This window comes from Cryptomeria japonica, chromosome 9, assembly GCF_030272615.1.
Source record: "Cryptomeria japonica chromosome 9, Sugi_1.0, whole genome shotgun sequence".
NCBI lineage: Eukaryota > Viridiplantae > Streptophyta > Pinopsida > Cupressales > Cupressaceae > Cryptomeria > Cryptomeria japonica.
In genome coordinates this window covers 713,164,715-713,188,337 of record NC_081413.1, presented here as the reverse complement: position 1 = coordinate 713,188,337, position 23,623 = coordinate 713,164,715, and the positions used below count along the sequence as shown (strand labels likewise).

The 23,623-nt window shown below is 36.7% G+C and overlaps 1 protein-coding gene across 2 annotated transcripts in view; it reads left to right on the top strand.

Annotated features, from left to right (window-relative positions):
• The window catches only part of LOC131048547 (electron transfer flavoprotein subunit alpha, mitochondrial), a 121,669-nt gene that overhangs the window by 24,007 nt on the left and 74,039 nt on the right, over window positions 1-23,623 (top strand). For both annotated transcript variants that reach the window (XM_057982542.2, XM_057982541.2), the window contains exons 4-6: window positions 4,068-4,225; window positions 5,679-5,837; window positions 12,706-12,758. In XM_057982542.2, the coding sequence (XP_057838525.1) occupies window positions 4,068-4,225; window positions 5,679-5,837; window positions 12,706-12,758 (370 nt within the window). The remainder of the gene's footprint in view (window positions 1-4,067; window positions 4,226-5,678; window positions 5,838-12,705; window positions 12,759-23,623) is intronic.

Sequence of the window (23,623 nt, the reverse complement as noted above, 5' to 3'; positions counted from 1 at the left end):
CTATGTCAATCTGCAGTTTAATATACTGTCATTGTCATAAATAACTTATCTCAAATCTGAAACAAGACAAAAGAAACAATCTTGTTGTTTAATGTCTCTCTAATAAAAACTGCAGAACATATAGACGTGTGAAGAACTATACCATTATAATATCCATGCTGTCTCAGGCTTTCCAAACTACAGTTCTGGTTATGATGTTGCTAGCACTTACAAATATTTTCAGAGAAATGTGTTTTCTTTTCTTCAACACACAACACACCAATCACAAAAAAGAAACCAGACACATCACCTTTTCAAAGACTTGTCCAGTTGTGATGGTTACAAAACAGTTGAAACTACCCACGGTAGTTATAACTTCTTCAGAACTGCCTTTTCCACCTTCTCACCTAACAGCATATAGAATAATATATGTTTGGTGAAGTTTGTTTTTGTTATATGTGGATCAACTTGACATTAATGCAAAGGTTAGTTGTAATTTTAGCTACAACTACCAAATAATTACGACTTCCAAATTCAACAACTTCAAGTATATTACATGAAACCCTCACAGACTTTATTATCCACAAAATAAACTTCACGTGCATTCATTCAGACCTTTAATCAAAATACGTATTCATTCAATCTCTCAACCAAAATGAGAAGAAGATATAACAGAGTCTGAGCACATGACAGAATGGTAAATATTTTAGTACTGATCTCTGCCATAAACAAACTAAAAAAAAATAACAGTCTGAACGGATTTCTGTGTGTAGACTTCTGATTTTTAACAAACTGTGCTTGCTTGCACATTCATCAACACAAACTGTATGTACAGGTGACATCAATGACAAACATGCCAACATGATCAACTTGAGATACGTGAGACTGTCCCATGGATTAGTGCTTCTTTAGGGCCAGCCTGTGTTTGTTCTCATTTGCTTTGAATCAAGATTGAGTATCAAGTTTACTGGAATTCTGTGGGTCTGTAAATATTGTGGCAAGCTTGAGCTTTGAGATAACAGATCATCTCATCTATGCCTTGTCTCAATATGAAGCAATGTAGATGACACTTTCTATTAGAAGATACATGGAATTCCATATTGGCTTTGGTGCATTATGACAGTTTGATATATGTGTCATTATTTCTTTGGGACTTGATTTAGAATAGGAGGTGTCTCCTTAGTGGAGGATACATCCATAGAGTTGCCTTGTCACTTAGTTATCATACAAGAGTACCAGAACACACAGGGGCTGGTGACTGGTTTTCAAACTAGTTCAACTAGTTTTTTTTTTGGCTTTAGATGTGTGTGAACAATTATTGCTTATTATAGTTGCCATTTTCCCTTTTTTAGTGTTCTTGTCTTTGTTTTTTGTAGCTCTATTGAGTACTTCAATTCAAAAAGTTGTTTTACCTTCTTACTTGGAGATTTTACTAAATATTTATTTCACTTCATTTTGGTCTATGATCAGAGGCAAACATAATGGCTTAAAGGGCTTTTACTTGTTTCAATGGGTCAGTTTTCTGTCATAATGTAATGTCCCCACTCCCTGAGTAACTTATCAGGAAAGGAAATTCACCTGACACTCATCTCCACAGGTGAATTCTAGTGTTTGTGGGTGGTCTACTTGCCAAAGGGAATCTTATACTTAGTCATTTTTATGACTTTGGTAAGTTAATAAAGTAACTTTATAAATTAAAGTTATAAAAGCACTTTTTCTAAAAATAGAAAAGTTTAAGTTGCAAGTTATTATAAAACGACTTTATGAAATTACCTTGGCACATTTACCTAGGTTGTTTTATAATATTTCATTGGCCCCTCTTTAATGACGAATAACCCCTCAAGTTGGGCGTACAAGTTTGGAAGACTAAGATTCCATTTGGAATCTTAAAAGGTGCTTTTATGGGGTTCGTATTAGGGCAAGAGGATTAAAAGAGATGGTAAAGGATTTTGGAAGTCATTATGCATTGGTTATTTTTCAGCATTGGTAATTTGCAGGTTTGCAACTTTCCTAAGATCTTCAAGTTTGGGACGATACCCTCAAATTTGGCTTCAGAAGGATGAAATCCCTTCTACAGGCACCACGTGGGACACATTAGAAGCTTGTTTCAGGCCATTGAAGGGCCCATTCAGCAAGCAAACCTGGGAATCAGTATTTCTTGAAAACCACGATCAGATCTGGGCAGATAATTGTGAGTTTTCAGTCCATATTTGAAGGCTATGCAAGCCGTACCATTTCCCCATGCTGGCCGTACCATTTCAGCAGCCTGGGGTTTGCAATAAAATAAATTAGAAGGTTTTGGAGGCAGGGTTTGTGTGCAAAATCATTGTCAGGCTATAGGGGAATCAGTTGGTTGATCAGATTGATCATATCTCAGCTTATTTGGGAGCTATCAACAATTCATTGGGAATTTGGTGCCAAATCTTGGTGGTTCTCCTGGCAAGAATTTGGGAAAAGCTTCATCTCTGCATTCCACTTCCTTAATTGTTTTTGTTATTTATTAGAGTGATGAATAAAGCTTATTAAAGTTGTTGATGAACGTCGGAGACTCTTGTAGCAGCAGTTGTAGTCAATAACACAGCCTCCAGGCAGGGTGTGGGACCTCTTGTAGGCCATATTTGTCATTAATGTATTGAAATCCAATAATCTCTTGCATTTAGTATTTGCTGTTAATAAAATCAGAAATCTGAAAATTGATTTCAGTCAGTTGTTTCTTTGTATCACATTGTTATTTCCTTTATGCATTGTCAAAAACCCAAGAACAACCAAAAACTGGAAAAAGAACTTACACATTCGCTGGTCAAAGTACCAAAATTCCAAACATTCAGTAGTTTGGATCAGAATTATAAGCAGGGATCTTTCACATAAGCTGGTCAGTTGGTATACATTATAACATTAATCTAGTACTATGAACATGTAATTAATAGGAATCATCTAAATAACATTACATCTGCATGGGGCATATTCTCTTTTGCATTGAATGATATAGAGAGAGTATAGCTAGATTCGTTTTTTTTGATTGACATGGGAGGGTAAAGGAAATTTTTAGGTCCCAAGAAGGCCATCCTGGCAGGTTTGGCATATGGGAGGTCTCCTTTAAGGGAATAATTTCGAAGAACTCACCATAGGTATGACTTAAAAATGCCATAATTCTTTCCCATTTATGGTATTCACGATCAATCAAACCTCGCATGATCCATTGATCCACAAATTGGTATATTTTTTATCCATATTAATTGTAATATATTATTATTTTTTTAGCACTATTTGTTTAACCCTTTGATTGTAATTTTCTAACTTTTAATACATAGCACTCCCCCTTTTGGCTTTTTCAAATAAGAAGATTAATTATCAAATCAGTCCTTGGCTCATTACATGTTAATCCATAGTCTAATAGTTTCTTACAGTTTGTCCATCGGTGTTGTGAATCATGGGCTTTTCTATTAATTTTCATCTTCAGTTATTGACATTATGATTCTGGAAATTCCTGGAATTGGTGATAATGATTCTTCTCAACATTATTTTTTAGGTTTTTATGATTCCATATTTCTTGTAGATCAAGTTTCTTTTATCCTTGTCACTCTAGGAATACGAGTATACTAGAAACTTCAAATAGTTTGATCAGTCTTAATCCAGAGCTTGTTGATCATAATGGAATAAAAATCCAGACAAGCAATGGAGTTCTTTTTTTGACATAGATTGGATTCTGAATCAAACAATAATGTACTAAGTGATACTCTCATTCAGTATTGTCTAATTGGTAAATCCATGTTTCTCGTTATGCTATGTAAAAGAAACTCAGTAATTGTCTTGCCTTGTTTTATATTACCTATTTAAAACTCTCTCTCTCTCTCTCCACCTTTTCACATGCCTCAGATATCAACAATATGTCATGGTAGATTTACCATTTATACTGTTCTTCTAGCCATATGAAATCGTTATCTATGATTCATCAATTTTGCATTTGACAATATTATATCTTGTGAATCCAGATTTAAATAAATTATGCATGCATTTTAAGCTTTTGACAGAATCATTTGTTGCTGTAGTTTTCTTTCTGATTTCAACCTTCTGCTTCTATACTTCAGGCCAATTTATGCTGGAAATGCTCTTTCTACCATCCGTTATGTTGGATCAGGTCCCTGCATGATGACAATTAGGCCAACTTCATTTCCATTTTTATCAGCCGAATCAAATTTTGATATAGCTCCAGTTTCAAATATTGATGTCTCAACCCTAGATTCAGGTTTGGTGTTTTTTCATGCTCACGCCAATGAAAGCAAATTATTTTCTCTAGAAGACATGCTTGTAGCACTCATTATTTACGGTAGCTTTGAGTTAAAGATAAGGAAGCAGCTGTCATGCAAATTTATTTTTTATTAAAAAGTCATTGTTGTTAGTTTTTTATTTTGTATATAGAGCAAGAGATCTCATGAAGCCAATTGACGTTGAGCACCACCTGCTTTTGTTGTCAATCTTTATCATTTTGTAATCTCTGTTGAAACATTAGACTCATGTGATTGCCAGTTTTGCATTAAGTTCAAGTTAATATGAGGACTATTTTAACTTTTTCTAAATCAGTTCTATGATGACTGATGAAACTTAAAATTGGATATGTAGCCAAGTGGCATCCATCTTAGCATAGTTGAAAAACGTGGACTCAGCAATGACTCGGCTGGCCCAAAATTTTCAAAAATTCAGGACTCAGCAAAAAACTCGGGGAAAAATTGGCAATAACTTGGCAAATTTATTGAACATTTTAAAATACATAAATTTTTAAAAATATTTTTCAAAAACACACATATTACTAAATTTGTTGAACATATTGCTAATTGCCATCATATATAAATCAAAAGTAGAGTTCAATGCATATCATAGGCCAAAAAGCAAGTTCAACCCTAAATGAGTTACAATGCCACTTGCACTAGCCATGTCATATGTAGAAGCTGCCCCATCTAAAGATATTTTTGGCTAGTTGTGTAATAATAATGTTTGATGGGGTTTTGGGGACAATACCAAAACGAGATTGAGGGTAACACCCCATGGGGGTTTGAGGATGAGAGAGAGAGGGCTAGAGAAATAGGTCTAGATCTTGGGGGAGAGTATTCTTGATGGGAGATTGAGTCTGCATTGAAGACAAAGATGGGGAGTAGAAACATTTCCACTTCACCACCAATGAAAATCGTGTGTTTTTTTCTACAAGCACAAAAACTAAATTCTATGTTTTTATACAAGTTTTCCAATGAAAATCATGATTTGTTGCATTTATTCACGAGTTTTTCAAGCAAAAACACTCGTCAGCGAGTTATTGGATGAGTGACTTGCTTGGCAAATTGGCTCGCGAGTTTTGCAAGTTTTTGCGAGTTTTGCAATTTTGCATCCTAGTATCTTTGAGATGACTAGAAGGAAGCAAGATATAAACATAACTTATTTTCTCAAAGAAAGCACTTATTGTTTCATATTAAGGACATGGATTGTTTCTGTCTGCAAATGTTGTTGGTTGTCTGCTTGTCAGGTTTGTGTCTCCAAATTTGAACCATATATTTCTCTGAGAAGTGGCCTTCTCATGGAGGTGTGGGCTTGATACTATTTTTTTAATATTAAATATACTTTTTGCTTGTGTATGATTTGGTTTGTTGAATGGATTTCATGCATGCGTATCACTCCATTTATTTACCTACTTATTATGTGAATTGCAGAGCCCATTGGGAGGTCCACTTGGTTGAAGCAAACATCACAGGATACTGAACGACCGGACTTGAGCAATGCACGGATTGTCGTCACTGGAGGTCGAGGACTAAAAAATGCAGAAAATTTTAAAATGATAGAAAAGCTTGCAGATAAACTTGGCGCAGCAGGTATGTATGCATTCATCTGTCTCTAGTTTCATTTCTCATTTACTGTTTCTAACTTCTAATTCTTATTTTAAGTTCTCTCTGCCTGCATTTGTATAGTTTTTTCTTACATATGGGTTGACCAGCTTAAGTGCAACTTTCAATTTCCAATACATGGCAAGATGACATATTTGAATAGAAAATGTTAATGGTGACCATTATAATGTTGTTGTATGTCTGTGCTAACTGCTACCACAGTTGTACTAAGATTGAAATATATTAAAATTCATTTTAAATGGTATTAATGTCTCATATTAATGGTTTAAAATTTTACTTCAATTTTGTGCATGTTATGTGCTTCACTCTGACGTTTTATTTTTTTGCAGAAGGAAAGAATTTGTCCTCTACTTAAAAGGCATATGCTAGTATTCCAATAATGATTCTAATTTTATGACTTCTTGATTGTTGAGTATAAATGGGTTGAAAACTTGTGGTCATCTTAATGTAAAGCACTAGTGTCCATGTTCATCAATTAACAACTTATGTTCACCTATGTGTATATGTGTCAATGCCAATGTTTCTGTCTGTGCTCTTGAGTAGACAAATCACAATTCTTTGCATTGATGCTGTTAACATCTCCTAATTCTCAAATGGGATAGTTACAAGTTAATCTAGATATTTATTTAAAATGTTTGACTATTGTAGTGAAATAACATAGCCACTGATAATTGAATAACTTAAAATGGTCAATTATGAGTCATATATTTTGTTGCTTGGAGGTAAAGTTATCAGTATCCAAATCTAATGAGGCCCAGCAGTAGGGTCATTATAATTTGCTTGTCAAGCTAAAATAATAAAAAACATGTCAACTGTGCCTGTGTTAATTTAGCCAGTTAATTTTAAAAATAATTCCAGTACCTGACTGTGGATTGTGTAATCAACTTCCAAAGGTTCAAGACTACTTTATTCCTACCCTGTTGAGGCTGAAGATGAGAATATGTACAAGGTATTCCCCATATTCAACTTTGGTTCTCCCAAGTCCCAAGTATTCTCATATTCTTGACATTTGTGTAAATTTGTAAGAACTGATTGTAGAGTTCTTGGGACGAGTTTATTCTTAACTGTATCTTATAGGCTGCTATGTATATTTACTTGCTTGTGATATTATTTATTAAAATGTTGTGGAAACAAACCTATGATAGTTATCAGAGCTTTGACAAATGGCCCTTAAAGATAAATGTAACAAAGAGTATCCGGGCAAGCTTCTTATGCAATTAAGTTTGAATGAATCAATGAAAATGATCTTAAGAGATTATCTTTCTTATACTGCAATAAAGTTTATGATCTGATATTTCCATCAAGGCAAATTTAAAAGAATAACATAGTCAATGAACATAATAGCAGCAATTCCTTTTTGAAACCTAGCCTTTTTATAGTAATAAATATCCTCTTGAATTAGAAATCTCTTATGAGGAACCTAAGGATAAGGGCTTCAAGGTCCTTCCTAAAGAGTTAGGGTTTATTAACCCTACTCTTAAGACATAAATATACATTGTTAGATTCTACAAGAAGCAGGAACTGAGCCAGGATCTGATGTTGGTCATAGATCACATGCAAGTGCAATCAATAGATGATTGAAGATCAAAATGGCAGAATGAAGTGTGACGTCCCCTTGTCTGGACACCTTAAGATTAGAGACTGTTATCTATCAATTATTAATCGCAAAGAATTCTTTCCTTGTGGAAAGCTAAAGAATCGATTGTATGAGATTTCCTACCTTTAATTCTGTAGTTACTATGAATTCTGATTAACAGTAACACCTGATATAACCTTAGGAACTACGCACAGTTATGATATTTTAATCTGCCATATGATATATCGATGGGAATTTTGCAATAGATCTCTTCCACTAATGATATCAACGCTGTTACTGAGTATGGTGTCTGATTTTAATTTATACCATCGATTCCCTTTTATTGCTGATAACAATATTTGCTGTATCTGATATGTTTGGTGGTGATATTTTACTTGTCCTGATTTGGAGACTTATGCTTTCCGTAATGAGTAATGTGCTGTCTCAGATATTAATATGTATTCCATGATTCCCTGAAGGATTGTGAATTCCCTTCTTATATTTTGGATAAGAAGTCACTTTACCGAAGGTCGTGTCTTATGGCCTTTCAACATGATAATTATCGATTAAATCACATATTTTATTTTGCTTAATTGCACCATACACAATCGATTTTGGCATTATCGACTGGTCTTCCTTTAGTCATCGCCGTCGGACAAGTTTGCCAGAAATGATATCTCAATCATACTCCTAGCTCATAAACTTAATGGCGTCATTCTGTAATGGATATCGTGAATAATTGATCTTATTAAGATGTTGACCATCGGGTTTCATAGGATCGTTGATTATTGTTATCGTTTCTATCCATGCTGTTGTATTTAGAGTTCTCTTACGATTTTGTCTCTTTAAGAGACTTCACAAAATTGTATTCCTGGGGTGACAGAATGAGGACATTACATGAAGGAATCTGAAAAAGAGAAAATAGAGACAATGCAACAGAATTTTGAGAATACTCTCAACACTCATCAAGGAGTTACTCAACTAGTGAAGGTGAGAGGACAATGTTGTTTATATAGAAAAATAAGGGCACTTACATCCAAGAGGTGCATTAACTCTAGCTACCTATAAAAGGTAGGAGGTTTTACCTACTTGGTAAATGCTAAAACATGCGGCTTAACCTCCTCATGTGAAAACAAAATAGTGGTTATGAGAGGTGGCACATAAAGCAAAAAGAGGGTGTGTAACTCAACTACCTATGTGAGGGAGAGAGAGTGACACATGTAGCTGATGTATTTGGCTACTTGTCCTCATACCAACCAAGTCTGATAAACCTAAGCAAGCTTAAATTTTATGTGTAGGAAAAATAAATACCCCTAACTTAAGAAAAATAAAAAACCTACTCTAACAATCACAACCTTTCACCACATATCTGTCCTTAGTCTAGAAATAGTAAACCAGACCAAGGTATCATCCTACACAATACTTAATAGCACAAGAATAGCTCATCCCATAATGGTTAAGGTCAAATCATCTTTCAACAACAAATATCATAGAAAAAAGAAAACAGTCGTATTAGAACACGCAACAAAACTCTATCAGCCCACAGCCAAAGTTTATTATGAAGCTGGTACCCAGTAGGGTTTCTAAATCTTACAAAGTAACAAAACCATTTATAGATTTCCGTAAGGTATAACTTGCCAAATGGTGGAATATACTCTTTTTTAAAAAGAAGAAATTCAGGATCTCCGCTCAACAAAAAGAAAGAATCAACAAAAGTCATGAATGAAGGTTTGACGGTGACCATTGTTGATTAGATCAATTGGTTTCAACTTCACACAGCTGTCATACTTCCAAATGACCACAAGCTAGCACACAATCACACCTTTCACTGATTTCTTCAAGAACCAGAAACCACAAGGTTTCCTTAAGCAAAACCAACTTTTTACTGGAATCTGGGCTATCTGAAACCACTATTCTGAAAAATGAAAGAAAATAGTAACCCTTCATGAACAGAAAACCTCACTTAGAAAACCACTAGTATACCATTAATATGGATCATTCATGAATGCAGAAAGCTCCATCTATTGCATATAGGGTGTCACCTCACACTCAGGTATGAATGACCAAAATAAAAACCAAACTACTGTTTAAGTTTCCGAAATTCTTAATTCTCCACAACTTCAATTTAACTCATATGTGCCAGTGGGTTCCAAGGCAGTAAATTCCATTTACTTTTAATTCAATGAATGGTCTGTGCATTCAATGCACTTTGGATCCCAAATTCCTGCCAAAGCTTGCATGGAACTTAAGTTTAGGCTAGATTCCAACTAATTTCAAACTTAATTTTCAGGTTACTTAAACCTTGAATAAAATTCAAGTTTAGCATAAATAGGTTAGGGACTTCTTTAGAATGGGATTTATCCCCAAGTCCACAGCATACTGAGCAAGAATCAAACGATCACTGGAACATAAAATCACAAAACAATCAAGACTTAACAGACAACATCTGAGACACAGTGTATGTTGATGAAGTGTCCACTCAGACCATGCTGCGTTTGTGAAAATGGACCATCTGTAAACCTCCATAAATGCAAACCACACATGACAATGTGATGCAAGAAGCTAGACCCTGCAAGATAAGACTAAATTCTAATCAGAAAGTAAGATAAAATATATATCAGATTATCCATCAATATTTATGCAACGGTTTTCTATCAGATAATAATGAAGTAGTCAAATTCACTTGCCATTTTTCGTAATCATATACTGAAAAATAAAATGTTTCACGAGGATTATGACAAATATATATTGAGACGAGAGAAAATTTTACTAGAAAAGAAAGAAATTGGAATATGTCCACAAATGAAGAAATTAGAATTTGTCCACAAATGAAGAAAGTAAGTCAGTTGGACTCAAAAAGTACAATCGTCTACTATAGCAAGAGGAAATCAAATTAAGGTTAAACAACTAAAAAAGACAATTGGATACAAGGTAAAAGTTAAAATCACACTTAACGATTCCAAACAAGGGTGAACCTAAAATAGGTAATCCTAAACATGTTGGAAAAGATGTATGAATATTACAAATTACCATTTGGAAGGAAGGCTTATATCCAAAAAAGATAAAGTTGACATAGACCAATGGTAGGAAGGAAATACTGGCCCTAATGGTGTAAAGCAAAAGGAATGCTATGCTATTCAACCACCATGAAAGAACCATTGGAATATTAGATAATACCATAGGAGAATGGAAAAATAAGTTGGCACAGTTAGGCAATCTTGGAAGGGCTCAAGGGATGTCTCCCAAGGTCTCTTCTAACATCCACAACAAAGATTCTTTGGAATTGAAGAGGAATTTCTATTTGGTCCCTTGTGGACTATGGACTAGTTGGGGTGGTTGACCTGTTGTACCAAAGAACAAACCACCCTATCTAGTGTGAGAAAAGGATAAGTTGCATGGGAAGTTTCTTATTGCAAAATGGGACATGATCTCATAATCTCATCGATTATGTAGGTCACAATAGCATCCAAAGGATTCTTAATACCTCTAATAACTGGAATAGGTTGAAAGGGGCAGGCAACTAACTTGGTAATCTTTTCAGCCCTTTTCTAATCCTGATGTTTTAAAGTGATTTCTTTTCCAAGGTGAAGAGTCAAGCAACTTTGGTTGGGATGGCAGAAAAAGGTAGTGAGTGAAGTGACCCTCATGAATATTGACGAGCAATAATTTCTCCTTACAATCTCATATAAGACAGGTATGTGGAGAGAACAATTGCAACATATTCTATCTCCTTAGTGAATATGGTGGCCAATTTTGATCCATAATTAGTAAGAATGTAATCTCAGCTAACCAAGAGGTATTGTAAGGTTATAGGTTTTGTGCATTCCGGATGTGGTGCCCCTTAAAATCTTTAGGTATTAAACAACCAAGATTGCCCAATTAAGACTAGGAGGCTGCAAGGGAAAGATCCAAGTGATATGAATATAGTTCAGATAATGTTTTCTTTAGCTTCTTTATTAGTGAGCCCCTTTTTGTGTAAATGAGGATGGGCTTTTAAAGATTATTTGGAGGGAGGGAGACAGTCTATGGGATGCCGATAGATTGGAGAAGCAGATATCTTGGTGTATATTAGAGTTGAAATTTGGATATCATTCTTATTGTTCACCTCCATTTCAACTGCCAGAGTTTAACATCCCATAGAGTGAAAGGGATATAATGTGCACTTATCCTACAATGCCAAAGAAATTGGGTAACTTTGAGAAGATGAACTAATGAAGTCAAGAGGAAAATTTGCTGAAACAATGAAAAGGAAAAAATGATTGGTGAATTCCAACAATAGCATCATTTAAGGATTCTTCTTTTGTTGTTTGGGGTTTCCATGACCTTGTGATTGACACCAATTTCCAACTATAGCAATCAGAAGTGTTGGTTTACAAGTAGCACCACCCAATATCATATGATAGAAATTCATTTCTAGAGCAGTTATTCTTATCCATCATAAGATATTTCTTGATATTTACCTTCCCACAAGGGACTAGAAATTTGTACGGGAACTTTGAGGTGAAGCTTGCCTTGATTTCCATGTGAAAATGTCTCACAAACTAAACTAATTGAAGTTAATGAACAACTCCAAAATTTCTTTAAGTGCAAACTATTAGAAGATATCTGTACAGAGAAGCACGTGCATTTGTTTGTTACCTTCTGGGAACCTCTTTAAAGCTTGCAATAAACATTTATGGGGATGAGCAAGGAGGAACAAGTGTTTGTGTCTCCTCTTTGAAGTTAATATTTGTTTTAACTACATGTCTAAGGTATTGCTCCAAGATGGAAATGTTTCCCCATTATACTTATTCATGGTGTGATTAGTAGCCTCATTGTTGATTATTGGTCCTCTATAAATGTCAATGTACTTTTGCCTTCATTTTGCTTCAGTTAAAACTTGTTGCTCAGCCATGAATAACAAGTGTTCATGTGCATCCAGGAACACACTAAATGGCAACCTTCCCTGCATTGTAACATGTTTGGGAAGGCTTTTTCTGTTTGTTATCTCTCATAGGACATCTTGTGTCCTTACATGTATCACAATTTTCATAAAATATATCCATGCTATTGCCATTTGGTGTGAACTGTGATGAACATCAGACATTCTTGTGAGTTATACCAGTCTTTTACAGAGTTTCTTTCAAGCATAAACTAATTCTTTTGAAATCATAATGCCTTAGTAGAGCTTTATATGAATACACAAATTTAATTATGGACTTACTTATATGTGGAGTTGCATTTCTGATTTGTACTTTTCTTTGATGTAATTGTGATTAGTTGGTGCTACTAGAGCTGCTGTGGATGCTGGATATGTTCCGAATGAACTGCAGGTATGTCTGACATCTAGCTATTGAACTTCGCTTTTGAGGAGCTGAGAACAAGTAAAATAAGTATTGCAAAATTTAGTTAATCTCAAAATCATTTTTTTCCCATGTTTTGCATTGATCTCTTTTTGATCTTTTTTTGGTAAGCATCAACAGCAGGATCTTGTAATAAATCATTTGTTACTCTTGTGTGTTGAGTACTGCATTTCAAAGTAGCTGCAAATTGCTTCATGTTATATTTATCATTTATGTTGTCAAATGTGGCTCTCACCCGATTCCTTGTTCTACATAATAATAAAAATGGGCTATAGTGTAAGATCGCAGGTGAGTTCCTTGGTAATGGACATATATTGTACAGAGAACTTTATGCTCCTTGTATGTTCTATGAGCATCAACATTTGTCCAAATAGAATTATAAAAATATCATGATTCTCTTTTCTGAAAATATCATGATTTGTCAGTTAGTGGGCTGAGGGAAACACTTTTTTAATTGCATGGGGCTAACCAGTAGTGGAACAGGCATGAGCTGGCCATATAAAATTGTCCTGAGAGGCATCACCCCCCTACAATAGTATTGGATGGATCTCAAATTCTCTCACAAACTCAAAAAGTAAGCATCCGTACATGCTAGCATTATAATTTTCTTAGTTGTTTGAGAAAAAAAAAAAGAACAGGCCCTTAACAATTTGTTGTTTTCCTGCTACAAGGAATTTTATAATTATTATATTTTAAATTTTTAAGTTTTGGATTTAACTGTGTTAAAAAGAAATCACGGTTAAATCCAAAAGCTAAAAATTTATCTTCATGGACTGTGGAAAAGTCACACCTACTATTATATACTTGTTTATCTTTGAGATTCTCTGTGCCTGCTATTTAATTAATCTTTATGCAATACTTCCTGGAGTTCAAGAAAACAACTTAGTTCCTTGCAACTGCAGTATCCCATTAACCTGTTTTGAGCAGAATCTGACTGGGTTTTTTTGGGAATGTATCACATCTCCTCTATTCCCAATAATTTATTATTAATATTATTTATAAAATAAAAGTATTTTTCAACACAGTTTAAATATATATTTTAAATTATAAATGTGAATAAAAAAAAATAAATTTCCAAAGTTGGTGTCCATTTCAGGCCCCATGGCCCCTAAATCAACAAGGTATAATTTAGGTGCTGTTCGCTCATTTGGATCATCCCCTTTTTGTGTGTTGCAATTGGTCATTTTTCAGATTTGTATTGCTGTGCAAGAAGGGACGAAATCCCTTGACTGCACTTTGTGAGGGTACAAGCATTAAAGGATATCAAGATCATATATAATCAAGCATTGCCTCATGTAAGCCCCAATTTTAAAATTGTAATGGCCCCCCTCTTCGCTAGTTGCCACTCAGGAGCATGGATTTGTTTGTTAGCCATATCCACAGGCAAATCTACAGGTTAGGAGATGATTGGCTAACCAAGGGGATTTGTACTTAGTCATTTTTCTTGGCCTTGGTTAGCTTATGTTATGTAAAATTTATAATATTTCATTATAAAGTTACTTTTTCTAAAATTAGACATATTTTATAAAGTAACTTTATAAAGAGGGGTTAATTAAGTTGTCAATGATAAAATATAAAAGTTACACCTTTATGCATGCTTAACTAGGCAAAAAGGCAATTAAACTTTAAATTGAAAAAAATGGCCCCATCAATGTTGAAATGCAACCCTCAAGCTAGACGCCCAAGTTGAGGGAATATTCCTTGGGTATCATGGCATATTGGAGCCCTAATTTGGGCGTTGGGTCATTTGGAGAGCATAAATGAATGTGTAAGGCAACCATTTTGGCATTCTCTTGTTCATATTTTATCTCTCAGTTGGGAAATTGTAGCTTTGAGATTGGAGGTGTTGGAGAACGAAAACTCTTCAATTCCAGGCAAGCTTGGACGAAACCCCAGACCATATTTCAGAGGAATTCAATCAGAATTCCTGTTTGGGCTTAAAAACTCAGTCATTATCAGCATTTACAGATCTGCAACAGCAAGGAGATCAGTTATTGGAGGCAATTGAGGGCAGCAAATATCATTTCCCAACTCCACATGGTCATCCTATGCTAGCCGTACCATCATGATGTCATCGGCAGGGTTGAATAAATAAATCAGCAGCAATAAGGGTTTGAATATTGTAGGAAATTCATTGTAAGTGTTAGCAATCAGCAAATAAATTGTTTTATTAGACTTTCTCAGGCTTATTTGAGTAGGGTGAGCAATTCGTTGAGGATTACAGGGCAAATTCAAAGATCTTGCCTGGGAGCCTGGTAGAATTGGTAGTAGATTTATTTGATTCTTCAATAATTGTTTTTGATAATTCTAGTGGATGCAAATAAACCTCATTGGAGGTATTGTCACAGCCTGATAGCTCCATATTGTCATCCTTGGTGAGACTCATCAATAAAAAGTGCACTTCCAAGCTAGGCGATTGGACTCCTGGTATGAAATTTGTCTCTTTGTGGTGAAATAAGCACATTTATTGAAATTGTAGTTTGCTGTTGTAAATTTCAGAATTTTGGAATTATTTTTCAGTCAATTTATTTCCTTATATTTCACATTCATTATTCATTCAAAAATCAACAAAAAACCCTTTCGCTGGCCAAAGACAAAAATTGAAAACAAATCAGCAGATTGGAAAAGATTTCAGTCCAGAATCTTACAAAAATCGACAAATTTAAAAATTTGTGTCAAATTACTTGAGTTGAGACCTTCTAGTAAAAAATATTCCCAATTAGATGTCCAAGTTGTCAAATTCTTCCTACTTGCATATGACGAGCACAACACCAATGGTGGTGGGCAATAAAATATCATGGAACGGCAACAAACAACACTTTCAGCCTCGTTGCCGTTATTGGCAAAACTCTTATGTGTTATTAAAAACACCGATGGTGTGTGTTGACGTGCCTAAAGTTGTATTACCAATTCTCTTTGGTCAACGCAGAATAGAATGCTGGGTATCCTGTCCTCTCTTGGATAAGGAATCCCTAATGCTGTTTTAGATGATCAAAGGGGACAACCTCAAGGTTCCAAATGTCAGGTCTTGACTGCGGGATAGCTCAACGATTGATGTGTTTTGCTGGTAACACAAGGGACTTACGTTTACAACAAGCTAGTCTGCATCCAACGATGTTGTGATTCTCAGACTAGGAAATAAAAGCAAAAGATAAGGGTTTAGGAGACCCAAGGACAGTGACAATAACAATTAATGCAGCGGGTAGACAAATTTCAATAAACCAATTCTTGTTTTGCCAGAGACACCCTCACAACTCGATAAGAATGATGCAAGCTCCAAAAGATAAATGGATTTTCAGACTATGGGGATTCATCCAGATACCCAATTTTGGCACAGCCTGAAACAAATACTCATAGTTGAACTAGGCACAGTTTTGGGTTTGAGTTTAGACTAACCATGTACGGTGACCTACAATCAGTGGGTCCCCAATGGTATGAACCTAAAATGCATCAAATACCCCGCACATTTTTCCATTAAAACCATTGAACTCTATATAACCAGCTGAAAGGAAATCACGCAAACAGAAGAAAACAAAGACAACAAACACCATATTTCAATGTTCACATATTTGCTTTAGCTGCCATTAAAACAATTTCTTACAATAGCCCTATTCTATTCTACTTTGCTAACTGCTAAGATCTATCTAATTTCTAACTCCTGAAAATCCAACTCCTGAAATCTAACCATCTAACCCTTTACAAGAGAGAGGCCTTTGCCTTTTATAGATTTTACAATTTGAATGAAAGGCCAGGATTGACTGCATCCAAAGGCTACAATTTGTCTTCTAGAAGCCTGACAGCTTCATGGAGACAAGGAGGCCATACCTAGGAGGTACGCACCCCCATATCTATTAACTTTCAGCTGCACACCCAACCACTTCCCCAACTACTGACCATTGTTTGTCATCAATTCGATCAATTAGTTAGTTGAGGAATAACTGACCTGTGTACCCCCTTGCTTTAAATACATCAAACGAGGCCCACAGACAGTCCTTTTACATTAAAACAATTTAGTTTTACAAACTAATTTTCTGGAATCAATTCCAACTGTGTATTTTTGAGAATGCATACACTTGTCGCATTCTGTATGTTCTTTTTTCTTCATTCTTGCTAGCGGGCTCCAACTTGTTGTCCGGTGGTGGTGTGTTTTTCGTGCTTCGTTTTATGCTTTGTAGTGCGCTCTTCATTGGCAGTGCTCGAGGAGTGTCGTTTTGATATTGTGCTGCAACTTTGCTTCCCGACCTCAATCGCGATCCTATCTTCAATTTAAGCTTTAGGTTTTCCCTCGCCTTTTTCCAATGGCGTCAATCTACACAAGTGAATTCAAATTGAATCAATCGCCTTAAAAAAAAAGTAATATTGACAAATATCGAATATTTTCAAGCCAATGCTGAGCTTCAAAAGTGAAAGATGCTTGCTTTTAAAACAATTCAAATCGTTGTACCTCTTTTCATTTTTGACTTGTGAGATTTTGCCAAGATCAGGGGCACAATGAAAAGTATAAAAGAGAGACAAAAGAATGATAAGAACAAATTGTATTTTCATCAATATGCAAATGATCAAATGGATTAACCAATACAATGAATATAGGCCTGCTTATATAGGCAAATCCATATGGATGTACGAGCACACAATCATGACATGTGGCTCAATGAGAAACAAGGGTAGGTAAGAAATACTAGGATAGGTAGGAGAAATAATATAATAGTCCACAAGAGGTGGATGACCCACCGAATGTGGAGTGTAATAGCAAAATAAGACCACAAAAGGTGGAATTCTCCTACAAGCTATATCCCTATGTGCACACTTCCCTAAGTGTCTCAAATCCAAACTACGAAGAGATGCATTATCCTAAGTTACCTTAAGTAAAGTGTAATAATATCTGTAGTCACATAAATTTGTCCATTTTAATTAAATGAATATGTCCTATTTATTTGATTAAAAATCCACTAGCCAGGAATTAATTAAATTAATATTTAATTAATTCATCTTCAAAACATTCTCCTATTAATTAAGTAAATTATTGAATTTATTTTAATTAATTTATTATACCAAATTCACAATCAATTAAATGATTAAATTATATTTATTTAATTAAATCCCCCTATTCCTCTTTTAAATAAATTAAATTAAACATTTATTTAAATCATTATTCCCCCCCACTTGCATTTTCCTACAAAATGCAACTTGCACACATTTATTGAAATAAATGAATTTTTATTTTAATAAAATCCTATTTTCCCTCACCCACCAAATCCATTTGCAAATCTAATCCCCTTCTAGATTCTTCTAACCCCTTCCTAAATTAGCCTAATCCATCCCTTAATTATTGTCACATTCCTAAGCAAAATGGAGTCACTTCTCAAAGACTTTAAAAGTCTTTGAAAAGCATTTAATGCTTTGTGTGTTCAACAAATTAACCTCCAAAGTCCTCCAAGACCACTAATGGCTCTTACATGACCATTTATGACTCTTACATAACCATTTATGGTTATTTCAAACTTGTCTCCCCAAACATTTATTGCTTTGACCATGATTATCTCTCTTGCCTTTTGCACAAGAGTTTATCCATTGGATAAAAGCTTTATTCTTTGAATAAAGAGTTTATTCATTCAATTAACCTTGACCTTAACTCCCAAGGTCATGTCAAGCATTTAATGCTTATTCCCTCTCCTCTCAACCTCTCTCATGCTGACACTTGTCATTCTGGGATTGGGTTGAAAGCCCTCACATGGATTGAAAATCATTCAATCCTGACCCTTGTTGAGATTGCTCAATCTCAACCATCCATTGCTCCAGTTTCCCTATAAATAGAGCCCATTTCTTCATAATCCAGATCCTGAAAACTTGTATGCATTTAACCTATAGGCATTTTAGAAAGCATTTAACATAGCAAACTAATATCTTGTTATTTTGGTTAAAATCAATCATTTTTAATAGCATCTAGTATTTTAGCTTTTCATTTTACATTTGGAGCAAATACTCAAATCTCAATCCTCCATAAGCATCCATAGTGCAAAAAGCTGCTGAGAGCTACACTATTTTGGAACTTGGAGAGGAGAGGAACAAGGGAGAAGGAGCTAAGAGCATGCTAAGAGGCATTTGGAGATGCCTTATTATCTTTGTTTCATTTGTTAGACATATTAGCATGATCTTAGTGTCTCTTTTGGTATGCCTGTTTAGATTAGCTTTTGGTTAACTAACACTAACGATTTCTTGTGTCTTGTGTTGTTTGTCATTTGCTAACCTTGTCCATTTTATAGAGCATCAATATCCATAATGAATATTTATTTACACCAACACCCCCCCTTAAGTGCAACTTAGGGGAATGAAGACTCAAGTCAACAATGCCAGATGGGTCCCGGCTACTAGGCCATGATAGGTACCCATGTACAATAAGCAAATGCAAGCAAAACTATGCAATGCAATCTCTCACAAACGGAGAAAGGGAGAAAATCCAGTGGGAAAAAACTCCCCCCCAAAAGAGAGATGAATGTACAAAAGACTCTCAAAGAAGAAGGACAAAACCTCAAAGAGGAAAAAGTCCCCCCCATAAGAGAGGAAGGAGAAGTCAGCTGACCCCCACTAATGAGACATCCCGCACCCCCAAGAGAGCTCGCAACTGCTGGAACTTACTCTTGGTGAAAGGTTTGGTGAATATGTCTGCAACCTGCTCCGCTGTAGGACAATACTGCAAGTCAATGACCTACTCTTGAATCAACTCTCGAATATAGTGCATATGGATCTCGATGTGTTTGGTCCGCTGGTGGTGGACCGGGTTCTTCGAGATTGCAATAGCACTCTCATTGTCGCAATGTAGAATTGTCAGTTGTGGAGTGGTGAACCCAAACTCTGTGAGAATCTGCTGAAGCCAAATGGTCTCAGTCGCTGCGTTAACAGCTCCTCGATACTCAGCCTCAGTCGAAGAGAGAGCAATAGCATGTTGCTTCTTGCTCTGCCAACAAATGGGGCCTGAACCAAGGTGAAAACTGTAACCTGAAGTAGACTTACGATCATCAAGATCGCCAGCCCAATCGGAGTCTGTGTAACCAACCTAACGAAGTCCTGTGCCTGCTGCCTAGTGAATCCCATAGTGATGTGTACCCTGGATGTAATGAAGGATGCGTTTGGCAGCTTTCCAATGAAGCTCATGTGGTTCCTGCATGAAGCGGGAGACCATGCCAACCGCAAATGAGATATCAGGGCGTGTATGAGTCAAGTAGATGAGACTACCCACAAGCTGACGATACAATGTGGCATCAACTGGTGGAGAAGAACACTAAGCCTCAAGCTTGACTCCTGAAAGAAAGGGAGTCGGTGCAGGCTTACAATCAACCATATGAAAGTGTGCAAGTAGATCAAGAGCATACTTGGGCTGCGATAGTGTAATCCTAGAAGGTGACTGAGAAATCTCTAGCCCGAGAAAGTAGTGCAAAAGACCCAAGTCAGTCATAGCAAATCTGTCATGCAAAGCAGATTTGACCCTGCTAATGATGGATGCGGTGCTCCCTGTAATGATCAAATCATCAACATAGAGCACAAGTATCAAGTGAGAGTCATCCTGTCGCAAAATGTAAACATTCGAATCAAATGACACCTGGTGAACCCTGCTGAGAGAAGAAAGGAATCCATCTTGGCGTACCAAGCCCTGGGGGCCTTCTTAAGGCCATAGAGAGATTTCCTTAGTCTGCAAACCAAGGAAGTATCCTGGATGAAACCCTATGGCTGCTCCATATAAATCTCCTCATCAAGATCCCCATGAAGAAAAGCACTCTTCACATCCATCTGATGTACAGCCCAACCATGAGCTGCAACAATAGCAAGTGTCAAGCGAATGGAGTTCATCTTGGCTACCGATGCAAAGGTTTCAGTATACTCAACACCTGGAACCTGAGAGAAACCTTTCGTAACAAGTTGAGCCTTATACATATCCACACTACCATCCGCTGCAAACTTGGTTCGATAGATCCACTTACATCGAACCAAGGAAGTATCCTGGATGAAACCCAGTGGCTGCTCCATATAAATCTCCTCATCAAGATCCCCATGAAGAAAAGCACTCTTCACATCCATCTGATGTACAGCCCAACCATGAGCTGCAACAATAGCAAGTGTCAAGCGAATGGAGTTCATCTTGGCTACCGGTGCAAAGGTTTCAGTATACTCAACACCTGGAACCTGAGAGAAACCTTTCGTAACAAGTCGAGCCTTATACATATCCACACTACCATCCGCTGCAAACTTGGTTCGATAGATCCACTTACATCGAACCATCTTTCTCCCCTTAGGGAGATGGACTAAATCCCATGTGTTGTTCCTCATCAAGGAACTATACTCTTCCTCCATAGCTTGGTCCCACTCAGGAACCCTTGATGCTTCCTAAAATGTCTGTGGATCGGAAGCAGTAGCAATGAATGCATGTGGAAGGTCCCGATGCTGTGATTGAGTCCTCTATGTATCTGAAGGATCCCCAACAAGAGAACCCGTTGACTCAAGTGTCTGTCGAGCCCAACGAGGTCTAGGTGGAGGTGGAGAACGAGGCTCCTCGATTGCAAGTGGACCCTGCAGAGGTGTAACCCTGCGAGTCGGAGTTGAAGGAGTCTCGTCATCTGAATCACTAGCATCACTATCCACAATGGAGGAAGGTGGAGGAGGTAGAGAGGCTAAGCTAGGAGAGCTTTCCTCAAAGTGAACACTCTCAATAAACACCTCATGTGTCTCAGGATCCATCAATCTATATGCCTTAACACCCTTAGGATATCCAACAATTATGCAAGGCCGACTCTGAGGTTCCAATGCCTTGCGTTTCTGTGGAGGTATAGGAGCCCATGTTGGACACCCAAAGACTCTGAAATGTCTCACAATCGGTTTCCTACCAGCCCAATCTTCAAAAGGAGTAATACCTTGCAAAGATTTGTGAGGAACCCGATTCTGGATGTGTGTGGCACAACTGATAGCCTCTGCCCAAAAGGCGGAATCAAGAGAACGTGCATGTATCATACAGCTAGCCATTTCTTTGAGAGTTCTATTCTTGCGTGCTGCAACTCTGTTCTGCTGTGGAGTGTATGCAATAGAATGCTGAAGATCAATCCCCTCAAATGTACAAAAATCCTCAAGTTTTTTGTTCACATATTCCCTTCCATTATCTGTACGAAGAATCTTGACCACTTTCCCGGATTGCTTCTCCACACGAGTCTTGAAGTCCTGATATCGGTCAAATACTTCACTCTTATGAATGAGAAAGTAGACCCAAGTGAAGCGGGAGTAGTCATCAATGAAGGTGAGGACATAGCTGGCCTTGCTAAATGAAGGTGCTGGAAATGGACCTGCTACATTGCTGTGAACAAGTTGAAGAACTTCCAAAGCTCTCCAAGCTTTCCCCTTATCAAACTTCTCCTCGGGATGCTTGCCCATGGAACAACTTGAACATACACCCTCTGAAAAACTGATTCGAGGTAGACCTGTGACCATGTCTTTAGTGCCGAGCTGCTGAAGATAGTGGTAGTTGAGGTGACCAAACCGCTCATGCCATAGCTTACTTTCTGAATTTGAATGAGTAAGCAAGGCCCTAGAAGGAGAACTTTGCACAAAGTGGGAGAATGAATAAATACTTGAGTTGTCATTGACTTGTCCCACTGCTACCAAGGCATCATCATCAAGTTCCTTTACCACAACTGAATCAGGTGTAAACTCAACCTTTTTACCTTTCCCATATTGATTGATTTGGTAGATAGAGAGAAGGTTGGTAAACAAGTTAGGAACATAAAGAACATTCTCAAATGTTCCATCGTCCATGTCAACTGAACCTTTCCCTTCAACCTCTACTTGTGTATCATCACCTATGTAATTGTGAGGTACCTTAGATGGCTCCAATGAAGAAAACTGCTCTTGTGTAGAACCCATGTGATAAGAGGCACCCGAGTCAAGTATCCACTGCTGTGAAGAACCTGTTGTAGCCACAAATGCTTGCCCTTTTCCCTTAGACTGTGAGGAAGAGGAAGGAGATGAATCCTTCTTTGTGTAGGTAGATGGCAAGTTGATGTTGTTTTTCTGAAGAAGATTCGTCAACTCATCAACTTGCTTGGTGTGGCATCGATGCTCATCATGACCATACTTCTTGCAATATGCACAAGTTGGTTTATCCTTCTTAGGTGGAGTCCCCTTCTTGGAAGAGTATGAAAAATCGCCTTGTGATGGAGAGGATGATTGTCCTTTTTCCTGCTGTGATTTTGACTTAGATTGCTTCTTCTTCTTGTTGGAATCTTTGCCTTGACTCCCTTGACTCCCTTGATTAGCCACCAAAGCCTTGGACTTTGAAGACTTGAGAAGCCCCATGTTCAACAACTTAGATTGTTCCAATATCAACATTTCTGTGAAAGCATCAAATGAAGGCATAACGTAGGAACTCCCCACTGTCAAACGATGAGTTTGGAAGCTAGACACAAATCCTGCATATTCTGGTGCAAGCTTGTCCAACAAGTTGAATATCAACTGAGCATCTTTTTTGTCAATTCCACAATCCTTAAGCTTTGCTCTTAGGTCATTTGCTTTGGTGACATAATCTTGGATTGTATCAAAACTCTTGGGATCCAAGTTGGTGAGCTCATTGTTAATCTTGTAACCTCTGATTTCATCAACTTGACCATACAATTTCTGAAACATATCCCAAGCCTCTTTGATTGTAGTACACTTCTCAATGTGAAAAATGAGGTCATCTGATACATACTTACGCAAAGTTCTAAGAGCCATGCAATTCTTAGTGATCCATTCTAATTGAGCATTAGGATCAGCTTTAGGATTAGGTGGTGCTGCTATTGTTAGGATTAGGTGGTGCT